At 50.6% G+C, this 26,881-nt stretch overlaps 1 protein-coding gene across 1 annotated transcript in view; it reads right to left on the reverse strand.

The window, feature by feature from the left end:
- SYCP1 (synaptonemal complex protein 1) overlaps window positions 1–26,881 on the reverse strand; it is a 5,090,281-nt gene that overhangs the window by 2,748,957 nt on the left and 2,314,443 nt on the right. The window contains exon 20 of the mRNA XM_086919665.1: window positions 8,746–8,863. Coding sequence (XP_086775791.1) covers window positions 8,746–8,863 — 118 coding nt within the window. The remainder of the gene's footprint in view (window positions 1–8,745; window positions 8,864–26,881) is intronic.

The following is a 26,881-nucleotide window of genomic DNA, read 5'->3' on the forward strand; positions in this document are numbered from 1 at the left end:
GGATGACGTCATCGGAGTATATAGACGGCGCCCATGCGCGCTGACGTCAGTTCTGATAACACAGCTTTTCCGCGCCAGATACGCAGAGCCATGATAGAACTAACACTGGTGCCATGAAACTAGGGCCCTGAAAGGGGATGACCTTAACCCTAAATATCGGTTCGCAGAACGGGGAGGATGGGAGGGCGGTAAGGAATCTATCACTAACTAATGTCTCTTACAGATATATCGTTACACAAGTAGTAACTTGTGCATCTGAAAGAGACACGTTAGTGATAGATTCCTTACCTTAGAATAGATACCCCAGCAATACCAACCCCGGTGGTGGGTCTGCGAACCAATATCACACCAGAAAGTCCTGGAGGACGGAACGGCCAAGAAGCCATCCCTCCGGACTTGACTGTCCAGGCAGTAGTGTCTTGCGAACGTGTGCAGCGAGGCCCACGTGGCTGCCTGACAGATGTCCTGCAGGGGGACACCGCGGCCCAGGGCAGTTGTCGTTGCCGTGGCCCGAGTGGAGTGAGCCCGCAATCCAGCCGGGGGCTCCTTCCTTGCCATGGAGTAGCACGCTTGAATACACATGATGATCCATCTTGAGATGGTCCTCTTGTGCACAGCCTTTCCCTTCTTCGCGCCCACGTAACCAACGAAGAGTTGGTCATCCACCCGGAATTGGCGTGTGCGATCTAGGTAGTAGGAGAGCGCACGTTTTGGATCCAGACGGTGGAGCCTCTCCTCCTCTTTCGAGGGATGCGGAGGCGGAAAGAAGGTTGGCAAAGTGATGGACTGCCCGATGTGGAAGGCCGTGACAACCTTGGGCAGAAAGGAAGGCCGTGTACGTAACACCACCTTATCAGGATGAACAGACAGGAAAGGTGGAGAAGAAGAAAGAGCCTGGAGCTCACTCACCCTCCTGGCAGAGGTGATGGCAACCAGGAATGCCGTCTTTAGAGTAAGGAGACGAAGAGGGCAGTTATGAAGTGGCTCAAAGGGAGCACACATCAGATAGGTGAGAACCAGATTCAAGTCCCACTGGGGCATCACGAAGGGAACAGGAGGAAACATGTGCGTGATGCCCTTCAGAAATCTACTCACAATAGGGGACTTGAATAAAGAGGGCTGATCTGGTAGCCTCAAGAAGGCTGAAAGAGCAGAAAGGTACCCTTTAAGAGTGCCCAGAGCAGAGCCCTGCTGGGCAAGGGAAAGAAGAAAGAGCAGCACTTCCGAAAGGGGTGCAGAGAGGGGATCCACAGCCTTTGCTGCGCACCATGCCACAAATCTGTTCCACCGGCAGGCGTATACCGACTTAGTGGAGGGACGCCTGGCTGCCAGAATTATGTCACAGACTTCGGGAGGCAAGTCAAATGGCCTCAACTGCCGCCGCTCAATCTCCAAGCTTGTAGGTGGAGACTGGACAGGTTCGGGTGCAGGACCGTCCCCTGCTGCTGTGACAGAAGGTCCTCCCGAAGAGGCAGACGAATCGGGGGATCGACTGACATGCTGAGTAGCTCGGGATACCAGTATCTTCGTGCCCAGTCCGGAGCCACAAGGACGACCTGGGCCCGGTCGCGCCTGATCTTCTTCAGCACTCTGGGAAGAAGTGGTATAGGCGGAAAGGCGTACAACAGACCGCAGCTCCACTCGCGACGAAAAGCGTCTCCGAGCGAGTGCCGCCTTGGAAACTCCAACGCGCAGAACTGCTGACATTGCGCGTTCTCTTCTGTGGCGAATAGATCTAACCAAGGCTCTCCCCACTGTCGAAAGAGACCTTGCGCCACGTCCGAGTTCAGACGCCATTCGTGATCCATCATGCACCGGCGGCTGAGTTCGTCCGCCCTGGCATTGAGAGAGCCTGCCAGGTGTTGAACCACCAGGGTCATGCCCTGATGTTCCAGCCACTGCCAGAGGCGCAGAGCCTCCTGGCAAAGGGTCCACGACCCCACACCGCCCTGTTTGTTGCAGTACCACATGGCGGTGGTGTTGTCGGTGAACACTTGCACCACGCTTCCCCTGACAGAGGGGAGGAATGCCTTCAGTGCAAGACGAATCGCCCGCAGCTCCAGAAGGTTGATGTGGAGCCGGGACTCCGCCGGAGACCAGAGGCCTCTGATCTCCGCCTCTCCCATGTGGCCTCCCCAGCCCTGGAGGGACGCGTCCGTCACAACTACGTGCTCCGGCTGGGGTAGGGAGAGGGGTCTGCCACTGACCCATTCGCGGTCCGTGAGCCACCACTGCAGTTGCTTCGCAGTGCCCTCCGAGATCAGGACATGATCGGACAGGTTGCCCTGATGCTGGGCCCACTGAAACTTCAGGTCCCACTGCAGAGCCCGCATCCGCCACCTGGCGTGACGCACCAGAAGGATGCAGGAGGCCATCAGTCCCAGAAGCCGCAGCGTCAACCTGACCGAGACTCGGGATAACGGCCTGAAGACAGGAATCAGAGCCTGAATATCCCGAACCCGCTGTTCGGGTGGGTAAACCCGAAACTGCGCCGAGTCGAGAGCCGCTCCGATGAAAAGGAGCTTCTGAGAGGGACACAGGTGCGACTTCGGCACATTGATGGAGAACCCCAGCAAGTGCAGGAGGTCGGCCGTAGTCTGGAGGTGGCTGACGACTGTCTGGGGCGAGCCCGCCTTCAACAACCAGTCGTCGAGGTAGGGGAAGACTGATACCCCCTGCCTGCGCAGATGGGCTGCGACCACCGCCATCACCTTCGTGAACACCCGTGGGGCGCTGGTAAGGCCGAAGGGGAGCACGGTAAACTGAAAGTGCTCTAGGCCTACCGTGAACCGCAGGTAACGCCGGTGGGCCGGCAGGACGGGGATGTGGAAATAGGCGTCCTGCAAGTCCAACGCTACCATCCAGTCTCCTGGGTCCAGGGCAGCCAGGACCTGAGCCAAAGTGAGCATCTTGAACTTCTCCGTCCGGAGGAAGCCGTTGACGTTCCGCAGATCCAAGATAGGGCGTAGGCCCCCTTTGCCCTTCTTGGGCACCAGAAAGTAGTGGGAGTAACAACCACGTCCTACTTCTGGCCCAGGAACGCGCTCGATGGCCCTCTTGGCCAAGAGGGCCGAAACTTCCTCCTGCAGAAGCTGCAAGTGATCCCCCGACACACGGTGGTATTGAGGTGGCATGGATGGAGGGGAAGACTCGAAGGGGAGGGAGAAACCCCTTCGGACAATTTGCAGCACCCACCTGTCCGAAGTGACTGTATGCCAGTGGGAGAGGTGATGGCGAACCCTGCCTCCCACAGGCGTCACATGGGCCTGAAAACTCGGACTAGGAAGGTTTTGAGGCGGGGGCTGCCGAGGGAGGTGTGGACTGTCCTCGCCGCTGACCCCGACCACCGCCACGGCGGTTCCCACGTCCGCCACCGCGCTGCTGGACATTTTGCGGCGTGTGGCTGGCGGTCCGTGGTGGGGCGCCCCTTCCGTGGCCACGAAAGGAGCGAAAGGCACCCGATTGCTGGCGTGGGGCCGTAAGGCCCAAGGACTTGGCCGTGGCCCTGGAGTCCTTGAAACGTTCCAGCGCATGGTCTGCCTTGTCGCCGAAGAGGCGACGGCCATCAAACGGCATGTCCAGGAGGGTGGCCTGGACATCGGCCGAGAAGTTGGCTGACCTCAACCAGGCGTGGCGTCGAACCGCCACCGTCGTTGCCATCGCCCTGCCCAGTGAGTCCGTGGTATCCAGCCCACACCGGATAGAAAAGCGTGCCGCATCTCGGCCGTCCGCAAGGGTTTGGCTGAGTTTAGCCCTGACCTCCTCAGGGCATTGTGGCAGCACCTCCGCAACCGTGTCCCACAGAGTGTGGGTGTAGCGGCCCAAGAGACAGTTGGTGTTCACTGACCTAAGCCCCAGGCTTACAGACGAGAAGACCTTCTTCCCGAACTGCTCATATCTCTTGGATTCCCTGTCGGGCGGGGCCGACGGGAATGCGGATTGGGAGGTAGAGGCCTGGATGACCAGGCTCTCGGGGGTGGGATGGGTGGACAAAAAGCATGGGTCGCCCGGTGCCGGGCGGTAGCGTCTGGCCACGTTCCTGTCCACAGGGGGGCCTGTGGCGGGCTTGGACCAAGCGCCCAGCAGAACGTCACACAAGGCCTCATTGAACGGCAGAAGGGGCTCCGTGGAACCGGACTGCTGTTTGAGGACCTCAGTGAGGAGATTAGTCCTCACGGCCGCGACGGGGAGCTGAAGGTTTAAGGCCTTAGCTGCCTTCGTCAACACTACGCTGTAAGCAGAACCCGCCTCCGAAGCCACAGTCGGGGGCGACGTAAATCCAGTGTCTGGCGAGGTGTCAATACCACTGGCCTCCCCAAGCTCATATGTCCAGTCCTGATGCGACTGGCAATCACGTGCCAGAGGGTCCTCGGACCCCTCCCATTGCTCCTCGTCACCTGGCTCCTGGAGACCAGGATTAACAGCCAGGGCCTCCTCGTGGAGATAGAATTCTCCGAAGGCCGACGGAATCGGCGCCCAGCGGCGCCCCTCCGACACCCGAGTAGGACCGTAGGAAGCATTGGGGTCGGCAACCACATCGGCTGCCGGGGACGACACCTGAAGGGACGGCGCCGGTGAGGTCGTAAGGTCGACCGGCAAGGTCCCGGATCCGGAACCGGATCCAGCGAGGTCGCGCGGCGCCGGGACCGAAGTCGCCAGCGGCGCCGGGGCCGAAGCACCCGACGTCGTCGGGGCCGAAGCGCCCGACCCGGAAGGACCTCCAGACGGAGCCGATCGGCCCGAAGGCGCCACGGGAACCGACTGAGGAGGGAGGGCCCTCATGGCCATGAGGTACCTCTCGACCTCCTCCTGCGACGCGCCGTGCCCAGGGACCCGGAGGTGTGGGGCAGGCGGCGACGCTTGCGACTCCCGCGGAGCCGCGTGGGCGGTGTCGCCCGAGTCCCCGGTCGCATCGTGCGAGCGACGGGGCGGGTCGGAGGATCGATGGTGTCGCTCCGACCTCTCATGCCTCTTACCTGAGGACTTGGAACCGGACGATCGGTGACCACTCCCGGAGCGTCGATGACTCCGACCTCGCGACCTGTCCCTCGACCTCCCGTGGGACCGGGACCGGGACCTGGAGCGGCGCGGGGCCGACTGCCTCAGCTCGAGACGCTTGCGGGACCGCTCCCGCCTAGCCTTCGACGTCAGGGCCCGGCAGTCGTCACAGGTTCGATCGTCGTGGTCGAGGCCTAAGCACTTCAGGCACCGGCGATGGGGGTCCGTGACCGACATGAGTCGGCCGCACTTCGAGCAAGGCTTGAACCCGGGCATCCCTGGCACCGATAGTCGAGAAGCGACTAAATAGAGGATCAAAAAGATCAAAAAAGTTTTCAGTCAAAAAGTGACTGGGGGTAGAGCTTCTTCCGGATCTGCGCTAGCTGGCGCGGAAAAAAGAAGAACTGACGTCAGCGCGCATGGGCGCCGTCTATATACTCCGATGACGTCATCCCGGCGCTCACGACGCCGACGACGGACGCGGAGCCGCAGACGACGCCTACCAGCGCGCAGGGGTATTGCTACGCAAAAATTTCCGGATCCAGTCTGACGCCTGGGGATATTCTAAGGTAAGGAATCTATCACTAACGTGTCTCTTTCAGATTATCTAAATATGCAAAGACCATGCTTATCTTCTTTGGATTGTTGAGTCCCCTTACATTCCATGTTATCATTTTAATCACCCCACCCTTTGCTAACATTCAGACCTATATTTGGACAGCGCATTCGCTCCACTCATCCCACCAGACTAGCAATTAGACTTAGAAATGCTGTGTACTGTGGTTACAACACAAACAAATCACCCCACTCCACCCCGCCCACTTCAGCCTCCCCAACTGGCCAAAGCCGTCCCCGAAACAGCAAGCCAACAAAGAGATTAGGGGTACACCCATTTTGGGGCGTTGCAGGCTCAGGCACTTTCTCCTGATGGTAACAGGAGGTGAAAAAGCAAACACTATGTCCCACCTCCCGTGCCCAAATCCATGAAATTTCCGTCAAGCCCCACCAGCACCCAAAGCGATTTAATATTAGATCAGTTATACCATAGACCTGAAAGGTAAGTCAGACAGCCCCCGCCCTAACCCTCAGCACTTACGCCCGTAGAACTTTTTTTACCTAATTATTTGCATTTAACCCCATTGTAGGTGCATCTAAATAAGTTTAAGTCAATGTTCCAGTTTAGGACAGCGTCCCACTGACAATCTTATCAACCCATCGGCACACCATGCATTGCTCAACGTCCGACATGGGGGCATCTGTAGATTTCCGCTTCTTCTGCCATGTTTTTACAAAATCCATAGCAGTCTTCGGATTCGTGAAAAATCTCTGTAGGTACCATCCACCTCCACCCACAGCAGGCCAGGTAGAGCATTGCATAGGAGTTCATTTTGGCCTGTAGTTTCTTTTTCACTGGGATAAATTCCCGCCTTGCTGCTTGGACTGTGGCCGTGAAGTCCGGGTAGAACTCGATCACATTTCCTTCGTCCTTGATTTTCTGCTTCTCTCTTGCCATGCGGAGTATTGCATCCTGATCCCAATAGTTGAGGAGACGAGCGATCACAGGCCTCAGCGGAGCACCCGGGACTGGGCGCGCCACAAGCAATTTATGTGTGTGCTCCACCAGCATTACTTTAGAGAGGTTCTCTGGCCCCAATATCTCCATGATTATTTTCTCAATGTACACCTTCATCCTACCTGTGTTGGTCGATTCTGGCAATCAAAGAATGCAGAGATTATTGCGGCGAGACCTCGCTTCAAGATCTTCATTCTTTGCCTGGATCACCGCAAGCACTTTTTCCATATCCAGACTCTTGGAGGCCACAGATTGCAAGGCGTCCTCGGCTGTGGAGATCCAGTTCCACCACGCTTATTCTTGCCCCCTGCTTATCCAGCCTATTGGCGAACTGATCCATGCTCATATTAATTTTACCATTGATTGACTGTAGGCAGCTTTGCATTGCCATTAATGTTGCCTCCAGGGCAGTAAGAGTTTTATCTGGAGATTCCTGCTCCGCGTCAGACGCTGCCTGCTGCTGAGATTTAGTCAATCGCATAGCTTCGAAGGTTAGGCGTGACTGTCTGTTTTCCCCATCGTGGAACACACATAGTCTGTGTGGCAGCTAGTCTCCAGCCACGACGAGGTAGCTTGTCAACTTATGCCCCACTCCCGCTGCTGCACCCTCCGGCACAATCCACAGCAAGCTGAGTCAAGATGAGAGAGACCCGGCCACCAGCACTCACCGCTTGTCAATGTCCAGTCGCTTGACTGTGGCCACCCACTGTTGCCTGTCGTCACAAGTCAGTAAATTGGGGATTTGGACAACCCGGCCCTGCGCAGAGTCCTCGGCCCTGCGCCCAGTTTACTTGGTCCTGCTCGCCACCGTCTATTGAGCTCACTGCCGCCCCTGCAGTGCACAGGCCTTCAGGCCCACAGGTAATATTTGTACCAGCAGTCAATGTATCCAACTATTTATTGGGTAAGTTCCTGTATCATGCCGTCACTCGCCTAGACTCCTGCAAGCCCGGCCCTCTCCGTTGCCGACAATATGGAGGGTCTCACACTTAGGCACCATGCACTTGACTTGTCACCTTGCTACTCTTCACTCCGCTCCACCACTTATGAGTTTGTCACGCTGGATGACATGCAATCTCAGCCGCAATGCAGGTAAATGTACAATTTACTCAGGGCACTCGCCCAGACAGTCAGCAGAAGCAGGCCACACTCAGCACCGGCTCGCGGTCACCTCACGCACTCCACTCTGGGTCGCATATCACGCGACCCGGGCGATTGCCAGCTTGCTCCTTGACCGCAAGCCCTAGCAGCCCAGACTCACTGCTCCAATTCTCGTCCGGTGTTAGTGGCAGTCCTCCTCAGACGGTACTCCTCTCGCGTTGCGTAGCCGTTATACCCCAATTCCAGCAGCAGCCGCTATCTTGTCCCCTCAATCGCTAGCTGCATGCACAGAAAGTCGGCGTCTCCGACCACCGCCTATGTCCGCACCAGGCCAGCGGGCTGCTCCGACTGTTCTGATGCCCAGATCTAATAACAGTAGGCACAGAGGTGGGGTATATCACAGGATAATGAAGGATGGTATTGCTCGGTCCACAGAGCTGCTCTAGGTAGCAGCCATCTTGCCACCGGCCAAGCCACGCCCCACAGGACCAAAATATTTATGAGTTATTTTGTTTTTGCCAAACCCTGATTATGTCTATATATTTCATAGGAGAAAACAAACACAGAGAGCCTGTATCATCCAACAGAAAGAAGTGTTGCTGTGGTGTCAATACCAGGTATTTTGACTTCCCTTCGTTTCCCACCTTCCTTATTTCGTACCACCTTTTCACCTCAGGTGCAAACCTCGGACACCTCTTATTCTAACAAGTGTTGGGGGATGTTCCTACGGGGTATTTGGAGGAATATATTTCCTCCTATCGCTTCCAGATTTGAGGTGAGTGTAGTCTTGACAATTAGCTGATCATGAGAGGAGGGTTCTAATCTAGGAAAAGGGAACTAGCGAAGGAAAGACGTATATGCTGAGGAATGGAGTATACGCATATGACATAAATACAAGCTATAAGTAAGAAAGGAAAACTTTAAGTAGAGTAAAGTGAGGTAGATCTCTAGATATTAATTTAGAAAAAGATTAAACTATATATTAGCATCAAATATTAACATCCTTAAAGATAAAAATATCTAACAAAAATAGTAAATCCACATTTGCAGCAGTAGTATATGTTCCTCTTTACCTTCAAAGCTTTTTGGAGATTGTTAATCTCACTGACTTTAGCATTTATATCTTCTGTAGATTGCTCTTTTTCTGCTGCAAGTTTATCAAACTTAACTGCAAACTCTTGACACTTCAGCCTATATTGAATATAAAGTCAGACCAAAATTATTATCAAGACTTAGCTCTCAAGTTTCAAATGAAATTGACATGGCTATGTAAAGGGCTAGATATTTATTTGAAGACATACTATAATACATTCATATCTCTTCCACATATTAAGAGTAGACAAAATATACCCCTTTTAAAATGTGTGTGAGGCTTCCCCAAAGAATTATCATTATATGTTGTGCTGGACTTTTAAAACATATTGGTTATGATTGATAGGATTCAACAATCACTTGCAGATTGTGTTGTGCTCCCAAAAGCAATGGTTTTGTACTTTCTGAGTCTCGGCTTCACACAGATTCAGCTGCCTGTTGGCATGACCTATTCTTTCTAATAAATAATAAATAGTTAGAATGGGCTTTTAGTCAGCCTCCTGCTCATGAGTTGGTGGCGTTGTTGGAAATTTAAGTCACTTGCTCTTGATTCAATGGCTTTTCTCTTTATCCTTATGTTTGTCCAGCCTTTGTCATTTCTATCTCAGTGTATTCTGATTGGATGGCTTGTATTCACAGTTCACAGTTCAGATTTACTGTACAGTACAGTTAACTAAAACCTTAACAAAAAGTGCAGCTCATCAATACAAACTCAAACTAACAATATAAATCAAGCCACGAACATCCATTGTAAACGCATTAAAATGAACCCATGACTCCAGAAGGAATTGATAAAAACCTTAAAAGAGGCAAAAGTGCAAGGCAAGCAAACATTGTTAGTCGAATACTTAGTAGTAACAGAGCAGGAGAAAGTGCAAAATGAAAAAGTATAGTGAGGCTATACAGTACTTGTTATCAATGACTTAATTTTTTTTACAAGAAGCCATTCTTAGATCAAGTACCTAAAGGCAGCTGAATAGGAGAAGAGTGCAGAAAAAAGTACAGAATGCAGAAATAGCATAGGCTGTGCCATGAGTGTTATAAGTTGGTGTATGTGTCCTGCTTGTGTTGATTTTAAGGTCTATTATTGGTTAAAACCTTAAAATAGGACAAAAGTGCAAAGCAAGCAAACTTTATAATTCAAATACATAGCAGCAGTGAGACTGGAGAAAGTGCAAAGTGCAAAGGTATGGTGCAGCTGTGCCATACTTGTTATTGTTAACTTGGACATTTATACAGAAAGTCATTCTAGGATCGAGGATCTGAAGGCAGCATGAAAGGAGAAGAGTACAGGAGAAAGTGCAAAGTGCAGATGCCGCTTAAGGCTGTGCTTTCATCGTTATAGCTGGCTTAAGCGTTCCGCATGGCATTCATTTTAAGGTTCCGAGCATTTGGAAAGTGCAAAATGCAAAGGAAGCGATGCATTGTTCCAGGGTTACTTCAGATGTTGAGTAACAGCTATGCAAAGATGTGAACAATTTTAAGGACGAAGCTCTAGAACAGGCACGATGGACGGCCAAGCTCTACGGGGTGGGGTGCCAGGTAAGGAAAGTGGGATCCCCAGGAGCGGGGTGGTGGCAGTGGGAAGTTGCTCTATGCACAGCAGCCCAGGGCAATTGGGCTGTGAAAGGTTTGGGCCAGGCCCAGAGTAGGACATCAGAAAGAACTTCATTAAAGAGGAGTAAGAGTTCAGAGGTGGCAACTCCCAGCTGAAGCACCTCTATCATTCATCTTGACTGTCATTGAGGGCAACTGAAGGTCCAAGACCTCAGCTGCGCTGGGCAACACCATAGCGAATGAGGCACCCTCCTCTGTAGCCACAGTAGGAGGAGAGACCAAGCCAGTGTCTGATAAGGTGACTAACCCACAGGCAGCCACCAATTCCTTATACCAATTGTCATCAGTATTTTATAGGGGATGCTGGTATTCATAAAGGTACTCAGAACCCTCCCTTCTCCAGGACTGTCCAATGTAAAAGGTACTGGCTCCAACCAGGAGGGCATGGTCCTGTCCTTGCTGGAACCAGCATCGGACGACCCCTTTCTGGCTACGTGTCAGAGATGGGAATAGTGATGGAGATGAGGCCACTGTGGAGTGTCGGCGGCGTTGGGCTCATCGATACTGGAGCGGGGACTGAGGAAAGTCCCGGTCTAGAAGGCGGCGCAGCTCCGAATCCAACATTGAATCTATTCTATTCTAGGCATTTGTAAAGTACAAGGCTACCCATAAGGCTTCCCAGTATTGAGACACAGAGCTGCTCTAGTCCGCCAACATTATAAAAACAAGCAAGATTTTAACACCTTCCTGAGCATGGCTTTATTTTCGATCTTAAGAATCTTAATAGGCAAGGCAATCCAATGATTTGGGGCCTCCACTTCAGACCTTCTGGGATTACCATGCTGAATGACATAGCGGATATCAACATCCTCATTGGAATATAAGATTGCACCGGATACCATATGAATTGGCGGCCTTTTTTAGGTCGAGCCTAGACAGAGGTTATGCTGTTAGGCGATCTGTTGTCTGTACTTTGTGGGGTCTGGCTCCTCCCAAGCTTTGGATTGGCTTTCGTGTCTGTCCTTAAAAAATCGTAGCCTGCAAATGGCTACTGGTGGGTGCATGTGGAGTATTGTTACGGGAGCGAGCAGTGACCGGCATGCAGTCCTAACGTGCACACTAGTGCATTATTGCTGCCTTTCCATTATCAGTGCGAGTAATGCTTATTACAAGAGTGAAGTTTCACACAGATGTCGGTGAGCGGCCCACTCACAGTTCACAGACTGCAGATTTTTCCACATCCATGCATTTATTTAGTTCTTCCCCACAAGCTCGCCATATTTCCTTGTGAGTGACAATATTTCAATATTTTGTTGCAAGTGCTATTTGATAATGAAAACGGATGTGATTTTTTCCAGTGGGTTAACTTTAAAATCGTTTTCCCTGTCATTACGCAACTGGTTGGAAGCTGGCGATCTTTTCTGTATGAGTGAAACTTAAAAGGGGTGCAAAACCCTGAAAAGAAAACATACAAAACTCTTGGAAAAGTAGAAGTACTTATCATAATACTTGTGGCAACTGAGGAAACTCACACCTCACGCCAGAAAAGAATTGCCACTCCGTACACTAGTGAGATAAAAGAATGCTGTGCATTTATGATGAACATATTAAATACAAGACAGATGGTGTCCAACATGGACAGTGAATGGATGGCTCTCTGCGCTCCAAATTAAGATGACGTATTGTGGTATGTAACATGCTAATGTAATCTGCCACTCAGACACTGTAATCCACAGAGATCTTGGGGCCATATGTAGGTAATCCATTTTTACCGATTCTAAAATAACGAATTTTACCGATTCAGTATTTTAGAATCGGTAAATGAGATGTAGATAATAATTCGGTATATTTTACCGAATCGGTAAAATTCGGTAATTACCGATTCTGTATTTAACGATTCGATAATTCCCTTTCATTCCTATGAGCCTGGAGGCCCATAGGAATGAATGGGAATTACCGAATCGGTAATAGGGGGAAGAATTACAAGGGTGGCAGGGTGTCACATTGACACCCTGTTGCACCCCTGAATAGTGCATGGGTACACAAGGGCATGTATGTCTGCCACATAGCACTGTTAGAAAAGCTCAAATTTGAATTTTCTAAGGTTTTTGATATTCACCACCAACTTTTAGTTGGTGGTAAATACCGAATCCTTAATTCAGAAATGCACTCACTTGAGTGCTCCCTACATTAAGGATTCAGTAATTTACAGAATCGTATTTTAAGGAATCGGTAATTTACCACTTCCTTAAATTACCGATTCGGTAAATTACAGAATCCTTAAATTTAGCCCCTACATCTCAAATGCCCAATACCGTTCGGTAAGGGCCGAAATTCGGTAATTTCGGCCGTTACCGACCGGTATTGGGCCTCCTACATATGGCCCTAAATCGCTTCTGTCAGATGCGCGCAGAGGCCTGGGGAGCATGAAAGGGCAGAAAATATGATGAGAGGACAGGAGAATACCAGATCTCATCTACTGATGGGATTACTTCTAGCTGCCAGTGCAGCGCCTCCACCCTCCCCTTCCCTTTCACACCACGACTCGTGCTGCATCACACTGCCATCATCAACTGCTGATGGGATTACTTCTGGCTGCCAGTGCATCGCCTAGACACACTTCTCCCCTTTCACACCGCTACTTGTGCTGCATCACACTGCCATTTGTTGTGCCTGCTCTGCTGATAGATAAGAGTGATTTATGACAGGCAGCATATTCTAATGAATGAATGGAATTGTTAATTTGATTTCACAAAGTTACTTCATTAAACTATAAATGGCCAAAAGTACAAATTACAACATTCCCTCTGCTTCTAAGCCTCACTGTGTAGTGTTTTCGACGATGGCCTGAAGGACTGGGTTAATCTAAGACCCAGCGGTGCCAGGGGACAACACCTGAAACCTTTGTGGGTAACCTGTTCCGGCGTACAAATGACAGAGACACGGGACACTTCCTTCGGCGTCAAAGATTCGAGGTTTATTACTGCAGGGAACACAGAAGTCACAAGAAGTACAACACGTGTAAGTTCTGGGAGACTGCTTCAAATTGCTACTGTGGGTCGCTCCTTTTATACACAATTCTCTCATAGATTAACATGATACACAAAAGTTTACAGCTTGGTTCCCATAATAAACGCCAGAAGGGGTTGCCTTCATGTATTCAGGGCCCGGAACATAAGTACGGAAACACTTGGTGGTTCCCAACTGTAAAAACCCATCTTCCCACCATTAGTACATTCCTATTGGCAGTAAACAGATCGAAGAAGGAACAGAAACAGGTGCAGAGGAAGGCAGAAACAGTGGGGAGATCGGAAAGGGTGTAAAAGGGGTGGTATCGGGAAACACGAGTTGCAAGCATCAAAGGGACGCGCCTAATGAGATGCACGGCTAAGACAATAGACCGGCACGGCAAGATGAGCCTCGAGCGGGGCCATCTGCCTTACAGTATCATACCCCTCATCATAAAGACACTTTCATAGGAAACGTGTCTTCCGCAAGAGTCTTGGGAATCCCAGGGTCGCGAAGCGGACAGCGTCCGTTCGCTGGCTACTTGAGGGCAAGAGACAAAATGGATGCCGTATCTAAGATGGAACCCGTGGGCTCGGATGTAGAAACCCACGAAACAACCGAACGGTTTAGGTTAGCACAGCGAAACTGCGTACACCCACTAAACTCGTCGTTTGCGGTTCATAGATACCAGACTCGACCATATTCGTGCGAGTCAAAAACACCACTTACGATCGTCACGGAACCTCAGACGCTCCTTTTGCCCTCATGTAGGCAAGCACTAGTCAGAATCATATTCGATATTCATCAGACCGTCTAGATGTTGCTGCAGCATAATTCTATCCATCTGAGCCCCTTTGGTAACAGGCGGCTGTCTTATACACGTCGTAGCACAGAGGCCACATAAGGCAGGACCACAATGCACACAAAGGCAACACGTGAACAGAAACGCCGCAACAACTCCGATGATCATCAGAATCTTCCAACCCCAAGTCGACATTAGGCCCCAAAACCACCCAAGTAGCGTCCAATCCCCTACGTCCACGTGTATGGACTCAGAGATTTTATGCAACTTTGAGATGGCTTGATAGACAGTCGGAGCGTTATCTGGAATGAAAATACAGCAGCTCGAATGGATCACCTTACATACTCCACCTCGATCTGCTAAAACAACGTCTAAAACCATACGGTTTTGTAACGTCATGAGCCTATCCGCCTGAAGTTCTGCGGTGATATTACCAAGGGCACTGGCAGTGATATTAGCTGTCGATTCAACTACTCGAGTCAACTGTCTCAGGTTCCTACTGTTGACCATAGGCCCCCAAAACGGAAAGAAACCCTTGAAAAAGTCTCCTGCCTCTTGACCGGCAGTGTCCTCTTCGCTAATCACGCCTCTCACAACTCTAGTCTTATGATAGTCTGCATTTACGGTGAATGTCGGAGGCAACAAATTTGCGATATAACATGTGCCCGCAAAGTCGGAGGGCAACCACGTATACGCACGATCATGACAGACAAAGTACGTACCCTTGGCAGTCAGAAACACAGGGGACGAGAGCATCGGTAAGACATACGTCTCGGAGCAAGCACTCTCTCCAAGATGAGCTCTCGGTCTTCGGCCACGACCCTTTAGACAAAAATTACCAAGGTGGGGTACGATCCATATCGGAGACGAGCTTCTAAGCTGTCTTTCACCCACGAGCGCACTATACTCAGCCTCACTCAGGTCCCTATAGGCTCGCACCTCTTCCTCTGGGATGAGCGACGGCTCATAGATATCCCTATCTAAATCAGCGATCGCTATAGCCAAAGGTTTGTGATACGGACCAGGACCAAAGTGGGAAGGACGTGGCTCTCGATTGGGGTAGGAATCTAGTGCGCTTCGAAACATTGTTTGGAATGCTCGAGCTGAACCCTGGGAACTATAAGGAAGGACCACATATGGAATTCCCTTATCTGTGGTATGTGGCATTAACCCACACACCCAGCAATTAGTAGTATTAACCACTAACTGATGCTGATGTAGAAGCTGAATAAAGGAATTATTTCTAAATTCTGCACGTCTAGCCTGCTCGTGTTGAGGTAAGATGTGAAAGGAATGAGGGGACACAGTGGTGGTAAGTTTAGGTTCAGAAGTAGGGGTAGGTATGGCAGAAGGTAGGAAGTACTGTATCATATAATACACCCCACCCGCCAATAACGAGGAAACAATTAAAAACAGAAGGAACACCTGAAACATAAAGCATTTGGTACGGGTAATTTGTTGCAGTTTGAATCTTTGCGCCTGAGTTTTTTCCAAGTCCACAAGTTTTGAAAACGCCATCCCCTAGAACCGTCCGCAACGTTTCTTGACGCACTTCGTTCTGTGTAGCAGTAGTCAATCCCTAGGAGTTCCCAGGAACCGACGGTCTTTGACCTAGTGTCAAGACCTACTAACCAGAAGGAAGTACACGCGCGGCCCTACGGTACACCTGGATGGAAGGTATCTTAATTTCACAAATATGCACAAAGTCTTTCAGCTGTGGAAGCAAAAACACAGATATGGAAAAACTCAATATTTACAAAAATACGAGTGTTTAGACTGATCGTGGCAATGGGGTAACGTAAATGTCGAGGAACAAAAGCAAATTTTATTTGTCCTTGGTGTTAGATCGCAAAAAGTATCGGCTCTTTCCAGGACGTGTCTGCTCGTCGAACAATGGGTCCGATGAAGAAACAGAGTTCTGATGATCAGTCAATTGTTCAGATCTTGAGCTTTGCGATGACAAATGTTCAACAAGGTCGTTCTGCTGCACTGAGGATTCTCCGACAGGTTCGGCATCGCTAAAGGGTACGAAGGTCTGCAATCTTTCCGTTTCAGATGAAGCAATGTCTTTCCTCACCCACGAGTCCGCCGGTAAAGGTATAGGTACCTTTTTGGTGTGAGTGGCATGCACCCAGTTCTTCCGGCCTTCCAAACGGACAGCAGTTCTCGTGGCAAGGAGGACCTGGAAGGGTCCAGTAAAACGAGGCTCGAGGTTTCTTTTTCTTCCAAAGTTCCTCGTCACCACCCAGTCTCCGGGCTGGAGCTGGTGGCCTGGACCCTCCGTCTGCGTCGGCAGTGCTTCAAAGACCTGTTGATGAATTAACCTCAGTTTAGCAGTCAGATCATGCAGATAATCGATCAACATTGGGTACTCAAGATCAGAAAACACACTTGGTCTAGGGACCCCCCAAACATTTGCAGGACGGCGAACACTATTTCATAGGGACTAAGCCCTACTCGGGAGTGTACAGTCGCCCTTGTTGACAACAGAGCTAGAGGCAAAGCGTCAGGCCACGAAAGACCAGTCGTAGCCTGAATCTTCGCTAGTTTGAGTTTAAGGGTGCCATTATACCCTTCAACCAAACCTGCTGACTGGGGATGATAGGCGCTATGGAATTTTTGAGTAATTCCAAGGCCCTTACACACACTCTTCATCACACTCCCTACAAACTCACTTCCGTTATCAGACCATACAATTCGTGGCATTCCATACCGAGGAAAATATTCCTTCAGTAGGATTTTCGCAGTGGACATAGCAGTTTTGTCTTTAAGAGGGTAGGCTTCAATCCATCGGGAGAATGCGCAAACCACAACTAAAACGTATTTCAGGTTATTGCATCGCTCCATATGGATGAAGTCTAGCTGGATCACTTCAAACGGACATGAAGGGGGAGCAAAATGGCCAGGAGGTGTAGGGGTTCCCTTACCAGGATTGTACATCATACATATCATGCAATTCTTCACCAATCTCTCAGCACACTTCATGATACCATCATTCTTCCACACAGGGGACAACAACTTACAAATACCTTTCGCACTAATATGTGCTAACCCATGTGCCATCGTCACAACAGCTAATACATACGCATCTGGCAACATCCACCTCTTGTGTTCTGACAAATCAATCCAACAACCATTCGCATCCAACTTTCCCGTATTCTCTTTCCATTTCGTCTTTTCGGTCTCTGTGGCCTCATTCTGTATCGTTTTCACACTCTCGATGGTATCCTCGCACATACTAGTCTCTGCAGGCCACCTAACCGAACTCGTCACATACATTCTAGTGCTAAGGTTCCGGGCAGTGTCCTTAGCAGTCTCATCCGCAAACGCATTACCACGACCAACATCATCTGTCACCTTACGATGCGCACTACATTTAACAATCGCCACCTGCTTAGGTAACGTAAGTGCATCCAAAAGATCATTCACAAGCTGTCCATGTTGAATCTTAGTGCCATGCGATGTCATAAAACCTCTCTCTCTCCACAATCGTCCAAAGCTATGGGCAACGCCAAAAGCATATTGGCTGTCGGTAAACACATTCACCCGTTTCCCTTTCGACAACACACACGCTCTAGTCAAAGCGATCAGTTCTGCAGCTTGAGCAGAGTTCTGATTCAATCTCGCAGCTTCCACAACAGTATTCAAAGTTACCACAGCATACGCAGTCGTGACATCACCATTTGGCAATTTAAAACATGAACCATCCACATACAAAGTCCCATCGGGATCTTCCAAAGGAGTGTTTTTAAGGTCCACACGACCTTTTGTTTCCTCCTCAGTCCGCAAGTAGCAGTCATGAGGGGTTACTTCGTCTGATTCCATGCTAATGGGTAACAAAGTCGCCGGGTTCAGGACATTACAACGTTTTATCTGAATATGACTTGCCAAGAGCGTCAACTCATACCCAGACAACCTTGCACTCGTCAAGTGCTGAGTTTTCGTACGATTTAAGAGAGTGTCAACTGCGTGCGGAACCATCACCATAAGCATATTATCCATGACCAATCCTGCTGATTGTCGGATGGACACTGCAGCTGCCGCTGTTGCTCTCAAACAACTCGGCAATGCTCTAGCTACTGGGTCCAAGGTCGAGGAAAAATATGCACATGGACGCTGCTTACCACCAAAAGGTTGCGTCAAAACACTCAACGCACAACCTTCTCTCTCGTGCACGTATAGTGTAAACGGCTTACTGTAGTCAGGGGTGCCTAACACAGGAGCCGAACACAACGCGTCACGCAATTCAGAAAAACTGGTCTGACATTCTTCCGTCCATGGTAAAGGAGTTGGAACATCCTTACACGTAAGAGCCACCAATGGTTTCGCTAACAGTGAAAAATTTGGGATCCACTGTCTGCAGTATGATGTGATGCCTAAAAAGGCACGCACATCTCTCTGAGTTGTTGGCACAGTCATTCGGGCAATCGCTGCAATTCTCTCTGGGGTCAACCTTCTTCCCTCCTTTGACAATAAGTGACCTAGATAGGTTACTTCTTGACAACAATATTGAAGTTTAGAAGGAGACACCTTGTGATGCAAGTCACAGAGATGTTGCAACAACGATACCGTGGCAATTTTGCAAATGTCCTGAGTATCTGCAGCCACCAATAAGTCGTCAACATATTGGATCAAGGCTGCACCAGCCGGCAACACAAACGCATCCAGTTGGCCCTTCAAGGCTTGACTGTATATCGATGGACTTTCACAGTAGCCCTGAGGAGCACGCTTAAACCGGAAGCTGCGACCACCAAGAGAGAAACCGAAAAGGTCTCCGCTTTCTTCAGCAATCGGGATGCTGAAGAACGCATTCTTCAGATCGATCACTGAAAACCAAGATGCCGAGGCTGGAATCAGAGTCAGTAGCGCCGTGATGTCAGGCACAACAGGGAACTGAGGAATCACAATTTTATTTACCTCCCGTAAATCGATAACAAAACGATAAACAGGTGGTTTCGAAGGATCAGTACGTTTCAGAATGGGCAACACAGGACTGTTGCACACGTTTCCCTGAGTCTCCTCGATAACATCTTTCTTAATCAAACCGTAGATGATGGCTAACAGTGCTCGTTCACCATCAAGGGAGATACGATATTGGGGAATACGTGGCAAACGCACATTAGGTTTCAAGTGAACAATATAAGGGGAGATATCAAGCAGGCCCACGTCATTGGGACCTGTTGCCCACAAAGATGCAGGAAGAAAATTCAATTCCGGTGGAAGCTTATCGAGAGACAAGTACATTGGAGAGATAACTCTCTCACCCAAAGTAAGCTTCACTCCCGCAGGAGAACAATACAAAGTCGCATACAAACGTTTTAGCAAATCCAGGCCCAAGAGATTTTCACCACACCCAGTGGTCAAAATTAACGGAGCTTTGAGCTCACGCGGCCCAATTGTAAGAGGCAAAGGGCGTGAAACCGGATTGCTAACAGGGGCGCCAGAGAATCCAACGGAAACATTTGTTAAGCCAGACAAAGGTGCGCCAGGGAGTTTCGAATGCATTATGGAACTTTTCGCTGCACCAGTGTCCAACAGAAAAGGCTCAACGATGCCCGAGGTGGCAACTGCGACGTAAGGCCCTCTCTGATCAACCGGAACTGATACCACTCCCTCTCCTTGTCTATGGCTGTCCTAGTAATTACCGTCGTCAGCATCCTGATCGACGTAATAATCATCTACATTGTACTGAGCAGATCGCCCTTGCGACGATCCACGCTGATCAAAACAATTATTGGAGTCAGAAGTGTTAGTGGAACGATCGTTCTGAGCACCGCGACCTCTACCACGTGATGTCTGTTGAGAACCACCACGACCTCCTCTAGACGAATTACCACCATTACGCTCATTGAGGACTGGACAATCGAATTTCAAATGACCCTCCTGTCTACAATAGGCACACTGATTGTATCCTAACGACGATCTCTGTGAAGAGAAATCATTTCGTGATTGTGACCTATTTGACTGAGACTGCGATCGATTACGTTGTTGCGAGTCATTCAATCAATCAATCAATCAGTGACACTTATAAAGCGCGCTACATACCCGTAGGGTCTCAAGGCGCTGGGGGGGGGGGGGAGCCGCTACTGCTCGAACAGCCAGGTCTTCAGCTTCTTCCTGAAGGAGAGGTGGTCTTGGGTCAGGCGCAGGTCGGTCGGGAGGGAGTTCCAGGTCTTGGCGGCCAGGTAGGAGAAGGACCTTCCTCCTGTAGTCGCTCTTCGGATGCGGGGGACGGCGGCGAGGGCGTGGTTGGCTGATCGGAGGTGGCGTTTGGGAGCGTAGAAGTTGACTCGGCTGTTGAGGTAGCTCGGGCCTTGGTCGTGTAGGGCTTTGTGTGCGTGGGTGAGGAGGCGGAAGGTGATTCTTTTGTTGACGGGGAGCCAGTGAAGGTCTCTCAGATGTCCGGAGATGTGGCTGGTTCGTGGGATGTCGAGGATGAGTCTGGCTGAGGCGTTCTGGATCCGCTGGAGTCTCTTCTGGAGCTTGGCGGTGGTACCGGCGTAGAGGGCGTTGCCGTAGTCCAGTCGGCTGGTGACGAGGGCCTGGGTGACGGTCTTCCTGGTCTCGGTGGGGATCCACCAGAAGATCTTCCGTAGCATGCGTAGGATGTTGAAGCATGCCGAGGAGACGTTGTTGACTTGCCTGGTCATGGAGAGGGAGGAGTCCAGGATGAAGCCCAGGTTGCGTGCATGGTCTGTCGGTTTGGGTGCGGTGCCCAGGGCGGGAGGCCACCAGGAGTCGTCCCAGGCGGAGGGAGAGGAGCCCAGGATGAGGACCTCCGTCTTGTCCGAGTTCAGTTTCAGGCGGCTGGTCGTCATCCACTCGGCTACCTCTTTCATCCCTTCGTGCAGGTTGGCTCTGGCGGCGGCGGGGTCGTTGGTCAGGGAGAGGATCAGCTGGGTGTCGTCGGCGTAGGAGATTATTCTGATTCGAACGCGGAGGGTACGCCTGTTGCAACAACACTTTAGTTTTAAGCTCTTTCGTTTTCTTGTCAGCACGATCGTTCTCCTCTTTCTCCCTATTCTCATAATATTGAGCCGTAGCCAATATTTGAGCAGAAGTAGAAACAGCCCACGCACTTTCAGAATTTCGTAATTTGTTGCTTAAGTCAGGCAGTAAATTTGAAACAAATTTGTCCACAAACAACCTCTGACCACCTTCGGTACCCATATCTTGACCACTGTGGTCAATGAAAGCCTCCTCAAATCTCGTAAAGAAATCAAAGACGCTCTCATCCTTCTTTTGTTTGCAAGCGGACAGTTTGTCCCAATTTACCTTCATGGCTGGCATAAGCGTTTTCATTAGGGTAATGATCCTCTGAGGGAGATCGGTAATGAGCTGTTCAGGTTTAGCCCCATCAATTTGTCGTGTGTCTGCCGCGGTAAGAGCAGCCCAATCACCACCTAATTCTGCCACATGGTTTTCTTGACGAATCTTTGCCCATACCGGTTGCGGTACGACATTGCCAAACAGCATATCGATATCGGCAAGATTCATTATCGTAGCGTCTACGAGCTGCGATAATTCTTTATAATACCCTGCAGGATTTTTGCGAGGGTCAGGCAAAGATTGCTTCACCTGGAGAACTTCCGATCGTTTCCACGGGAGATGTATCCACACTCTCTGGAAATGTGGCAAGATCGGAGGTTGAGCTGCAGCATTACCCTGCATCCACACTGGTGGAACTTCACGCATGGGATACTGACCAGGCGCTGCTGGTGGCTCCTCAATGTCTTCTACAAACAATGCTCGAGGCATTATAGAAGGACGAAAAGATAACAACTGCTCAACAGCGCGTCGAACATTTGAATCGACTATCATTCCGCTCGAAAACTGGAGCTGCAGATTAGTCAAAGCGGTCAACACATCGTCCGATGCATCGGCCGATATTTGATTACGCAAAACTTTGCACATTTCTTCGAAAACGTATCTTTGTGTCGGTATATTAAATTGACAGAACGTACCAAGCACCGCACGTGGAGGATTTCTAAGAGGGTATCTCATCCAAGCCATCGCCATATTATATAATGCAGCACGTTCCCTATTACCGGGAAGCTGACTACGTCTTTGGGGACCGTCCGAACCAATGGACTCAAGAATAGGTCCAAGAGAATTGAAAAAGTTAGCAGCAACAGAGGGGGTGCGACGTCGGGTAGATGGAGAAGTATAACAGAGGGAATTCACAAGAGAAGAGTCAGAAACAGACGAAACAGCAGGAGTAAGTAGAACTGGAGCAGCAGCGGGAGCAGGAGTATGAGGAAGTACAAGCGGTGGAGCAGTAGGAATAGAAGTAGGCAAAGGAGCAGGAACAGTCGGAAGAACGGGTACAGGTTGAGGAACAGGTTGAGGAACAGGTACAGGGACAGGTACAGGGGGGACCACAGGAACTGCGGTACCCTGGGCGTACGGAGGTGGTGATTTCAGAAGGTAGGACAATAAAGGGTCCTCAACTGATTCCCCTTTCTTATCCGACTCCATTGGCAAAGCGGGGTAACATTTATCTATAGACATACGCTGAAGCCTATCAAAAACTTCCTTTTCCTTTTCCTCCTTATCTCGCTGAAACTGTTCTGCTTTCTTTACTATGGCAGCGACTCCATCTCTCTGATTACGTTTTGTCTGTCTAATTTCTTTCTGTTTGGCTTCTTTGCGCCACAACCGAAAGGCATCAAACATGGCCGGCCTTGATTTTTTCTTAAACAATTTAGCCTCGAGGTTATCTAAAATCGGGGTCTCGAAACTACCATGAGGTGGCCAACTAAGGACACCGTCTTTTTTAGTATAGCGAATCCAATATTCATTAAAAGTAATCGGACCTGGGGAGGAGCCTGGCTCGAAACCATGATGGCCGCCTGATCTCTCGGCTCCGCCGACCCTCTCGCCTTTCTCCCGTTCTCCGCCTCATCCTGTACTTAATCCTGCACACGAGTGGCGGTAGCGGAAACGGGAGGCGAACCCGGACCTGCCGATGTGCTTCTCTGCCCGATCCCGGCTGCGAGAGTGCCGAGACGCCTCCGCCTCCTCCTGGCGCTGCGCGGCTGTGCTGGGTCTTTGTTCTCTCGCTGACCGGCCCTGTCCACAACGACGGCCGCCATTCCAGGCATATCGGGATCGACCGACTACGCGTGGCAAGCGCGTCTTGCCCCCTGCATCCTGCCCTACCGCTTCGCAGGCTTTGGGCGCCGCCGCTGCGGAGGCAACATTGTATTCAATCCTCAGCCCGGGGACGGCTTACCTGCTACTTTGTTTCTTGGCGAGTAGTGCCGGGCGCCATTTTACAGCTTGCCTTTCTCTCCCGCGACGGCGGCGCCCGGGCTGCTTTTGAATACACGGACTTCTGCCCACGCTGCATCGGCGCTGAGTGACCATGGGGTGTGCCTCCCTTGTCCCCTCGGTTGGGCAGTGCCGTGGTGTATATCGGCGTAGTGACCAGCTTACTGTGGAGAGTGATGGCGGCCGTATCCCGGGACAGAACTGTGACCGTTTGCCCAGTGGAAATGCTGCGCCCTTGCTCCCTTATAAACCAGTACTGCTTGGCGACATCCTGGGAGCCCTATGTACTTTAAGAGCGGCTTTTGGTATCGCTGGCCGCGAATTGGGAGATCGGCTGGATGGGATTCTATCGATGACACCCTTGCCTGAACGCGGATGCCTCTGGGAGCTGGACACTATGCCACACCCAGCTTCTACCCTCTTTCCCTCCTCTCCGGTTGCTACTGACATACTGGGGGTGCGAGACCCTACTGCTGCTGGGGTGCCAGCTGTTACTCCCTCGAGGAGGCTTGAAGTCTCTGGAGATGCGATGTGTCTGGGGAAAAATGTCCGGGCGCCACGTCTGGCGACTCCTCGCGGGGTTACTGGCACGACTTGCTCTTCTATCCTGGAGTGGTTCCTACTGACTGGGCTTGACGATCCTGGTGGTTCACTGAAGGGCGCTACATCCTCCTGTACTATTGTTATCAACATGGCTGTGTGTTGGATTGACTTGGATGGACACCCCCCGCTCGGATGTGGTCACTTTGCTCGCTCGCCTCCTCCAAGATGTCTACCATGAGGCTGGACTATGCCGCTGCTTCGCATCGCAGGGGGCAGGGATGAGGTTGTCTCCTCGTTTGCTCGGACTGTTTTTCTTGCACTGCTGGGATACTGATGGACTGCCGGGGATAGTGAATATGGGTATTGTATTGGTCGCGGGGTCTGGGATCGGGCGGCCGGAGTGATATGTGATGGTAGTCTTGGGAATATCCGCTGGCCCTCCTCCGGTCTTATGTGTAACACGTTTTTCTTTTCTCTTCTTTCTTGCTTTTCTTCTCTTCCCTTTTCTATTCTAAATTTCGGGTTCGGTTTGTGGGCGACAGGCACGTTGCTAGGGGGGGGTTGGCCGTAGCCTCCGCATACGTGCAGGGTGGGGGGTTGGGGGTAGGGATTTTGTTTCAGTTTCAGTTTCTATGGGCCTTATTTTTCTCGTCTCCTCTTTCTTCCTTTTTCTTTTTCTTCCTTTGGGTTTTCAGGTGCCTTGGGGTAGTGATACCTATTCTATCCGCTGTTGATACTGTCATTTTAGTAGATTTGGGTGTACTGAGTCCGTGGGCGGGCGATGGCCAATAAGTACTGTTTATTGTGCAACTATTCTGATGATTATTATCCTTAGTCGCTTTTCATGTCTTTCCCTCGTTTTGCTGATAACTCGCAGGTTCGTTGCCTGCCAATTGCTCTCGGTGGATTGAATGCATCTGATCCTTCTTATCTACAAAACTTTTAAAATTAACCTTACTTCTCCTCTGCCTAGCGGTCCTGCTCTATTTGTCTCACATCTTGGACACTTATCGTTTGGGTTTTCTTAGGGACCGTTCAGATGGTCTATTCTTACTTTTTGTGCTACAGACTGCTTTCGAGGCCGGCCTGTGTGGTTGTGGGCCCGTATTTGTATGCTTACTATGCACAATAAAGGTTTTCAAAAATTTTAAAAAAATAAATAAATAAATAATCGGACCTAGTCCGTGCTTGCTGTAGAGCTCATATGTTGGAGTTCCAACCGGAGGTATCGGACACGAGTCCTCCAATCGGGAATCCGTACCACAACGACTAAAACAACTGAACAAAGTACTACGGCCAGGCATCTTGCACACTAGCTGAGTTTCACAAACTTCAAGGGTTACGGGATTTACCAAGTCCCAGCAAAGAGCAAAAACCCTCGGTTTTTGGCGACTGCAGGCGTCAAATATCACAACAAAGAACCAAGTACTAAGAACCACAAATGCAATGGAACCATACAACAACTAAGCAACCACAACTAAGGACTCTGGGAGCGACCCACAAATACTTAACTCAAAGATCGATGGCGTCACCAGGAAGACCCGTCAATCGTCTCGCTGTACCAAGGTCTACGCCAGGCGCCAAAACAGGTCTACAGTCAGGGCAGCAGTCCGTCGCAGCCGTCAGGAGGCAGGAATCTTCGCGGGAAAAGTCGTCGGGCCACTTATTTCGACAACAGGATCGATGAAGCGGGGTGCACCTTCCCTCGGAGATTTCACACGAAGTTCCTCACGATCGTCGGGCTTGGACCGGTACCACTGATGCAGCCCCACGTTGGGCGCCAACTGAAGGACTGGGTTATTCTAAGACCCAGCGGTGCCAGGGTGTAGGAGAGTAGGGTCTGCAATCCCATGATCACCCAGATTTTTTGCTTTTGTTTCACTGGTTTACGACTTTCTCTGGCTGTGGGCCTGCCAATCAGACCCACAGCCTGGCTGTTCTCTTTCTAAATTACGACATGTACCCTAGGTGCATTTACCAATTGGTACTGGGCCACCTTATCAGACCCTGTAACTCAGGGCATAGGTGTACCCAGGGCCGCCAGGGGCTGCAGCATGTATTGTGCCACCCCTGGCTGGCCTCCTAAATTTGACACAACTGGCTGCAGGACAGCTGGGGGCAAAGTCGTGTAATCACCCTTTGCTTTAGGTATAGTAGCCCTATATCTAACCGTACAATGGACACCCGAGTTCCTATCAGTCACTCCTATGGCAGGCCTTGACAATCCTGAAGGCAGAGTGCGTGGACTCATGTGAACTGGGTTCTGGCCCGAGCCGAGCCCGGTTGCAGCTTGCGGAACCAAGACCCAATGGCTGTTCCATGATAACGCGTACCATATCAGTAACTTCGGTACCGCGTTATCCAGACATGTCGAGTAAGGTGTCATACGAATCGGGATGCTGCCCCCTCACCAATCCTGGCGACGAGGTTGGCATTCCGCCCTTCTAGAGGGACACGACATGTACGTAACTGTGAACCCCGGTTAAAGTTAACTAAAGCCTCAGCTCCACAAAATGGATGCTGCCACCACAGACACGAGTCTGACCTCCTGCTGCTGGGAGTCCTTCCAGCGAGGAGCGCTTGGACAAAGGGTTTCCTGTCGAGGGCGGTGTTCGCACCGTCCCAGACAGGGTTTGTGTATTCTGGGTAGGTAGGGCTTTTGCGAGAAGGTGACTGCGGAGTGGCACCCCGATGCTCACTACGCATCTGCCGGTCAGAACCAGTTCCAGGGGCACCAGCCCTGGCCTGGGGAAAGTCCGGCAGGGGAGAGGGGTGTAACTACCCCCCTTTCTGGTCCCACCCTTAGGGCAGGACCTAGTCATGTACCCACCCCTTTCTTTAGGATAAAGGCGGGAGCGGGGACCCTTCCAAATTAGATCATCTTTGAATCAAGAACTACTTTCTACGAAAGGACATTCAAGACTCTTCTCAAG

This window comes from Lissotriton vulgaris, chromosome 5, assembly GCF_964263255.1.
Source record: "Lissotriton vulgaris chromosome 5, aLisVul1.2, whole genome shotgun sequence".
Classification (NCBI taxonomy): domain Eukaryota; kingdom Metazoa; phylum Chordata; class Amphibia; order Caudata; family Salamandridae; genus Lissotriton; species Lissotriton vulgaris.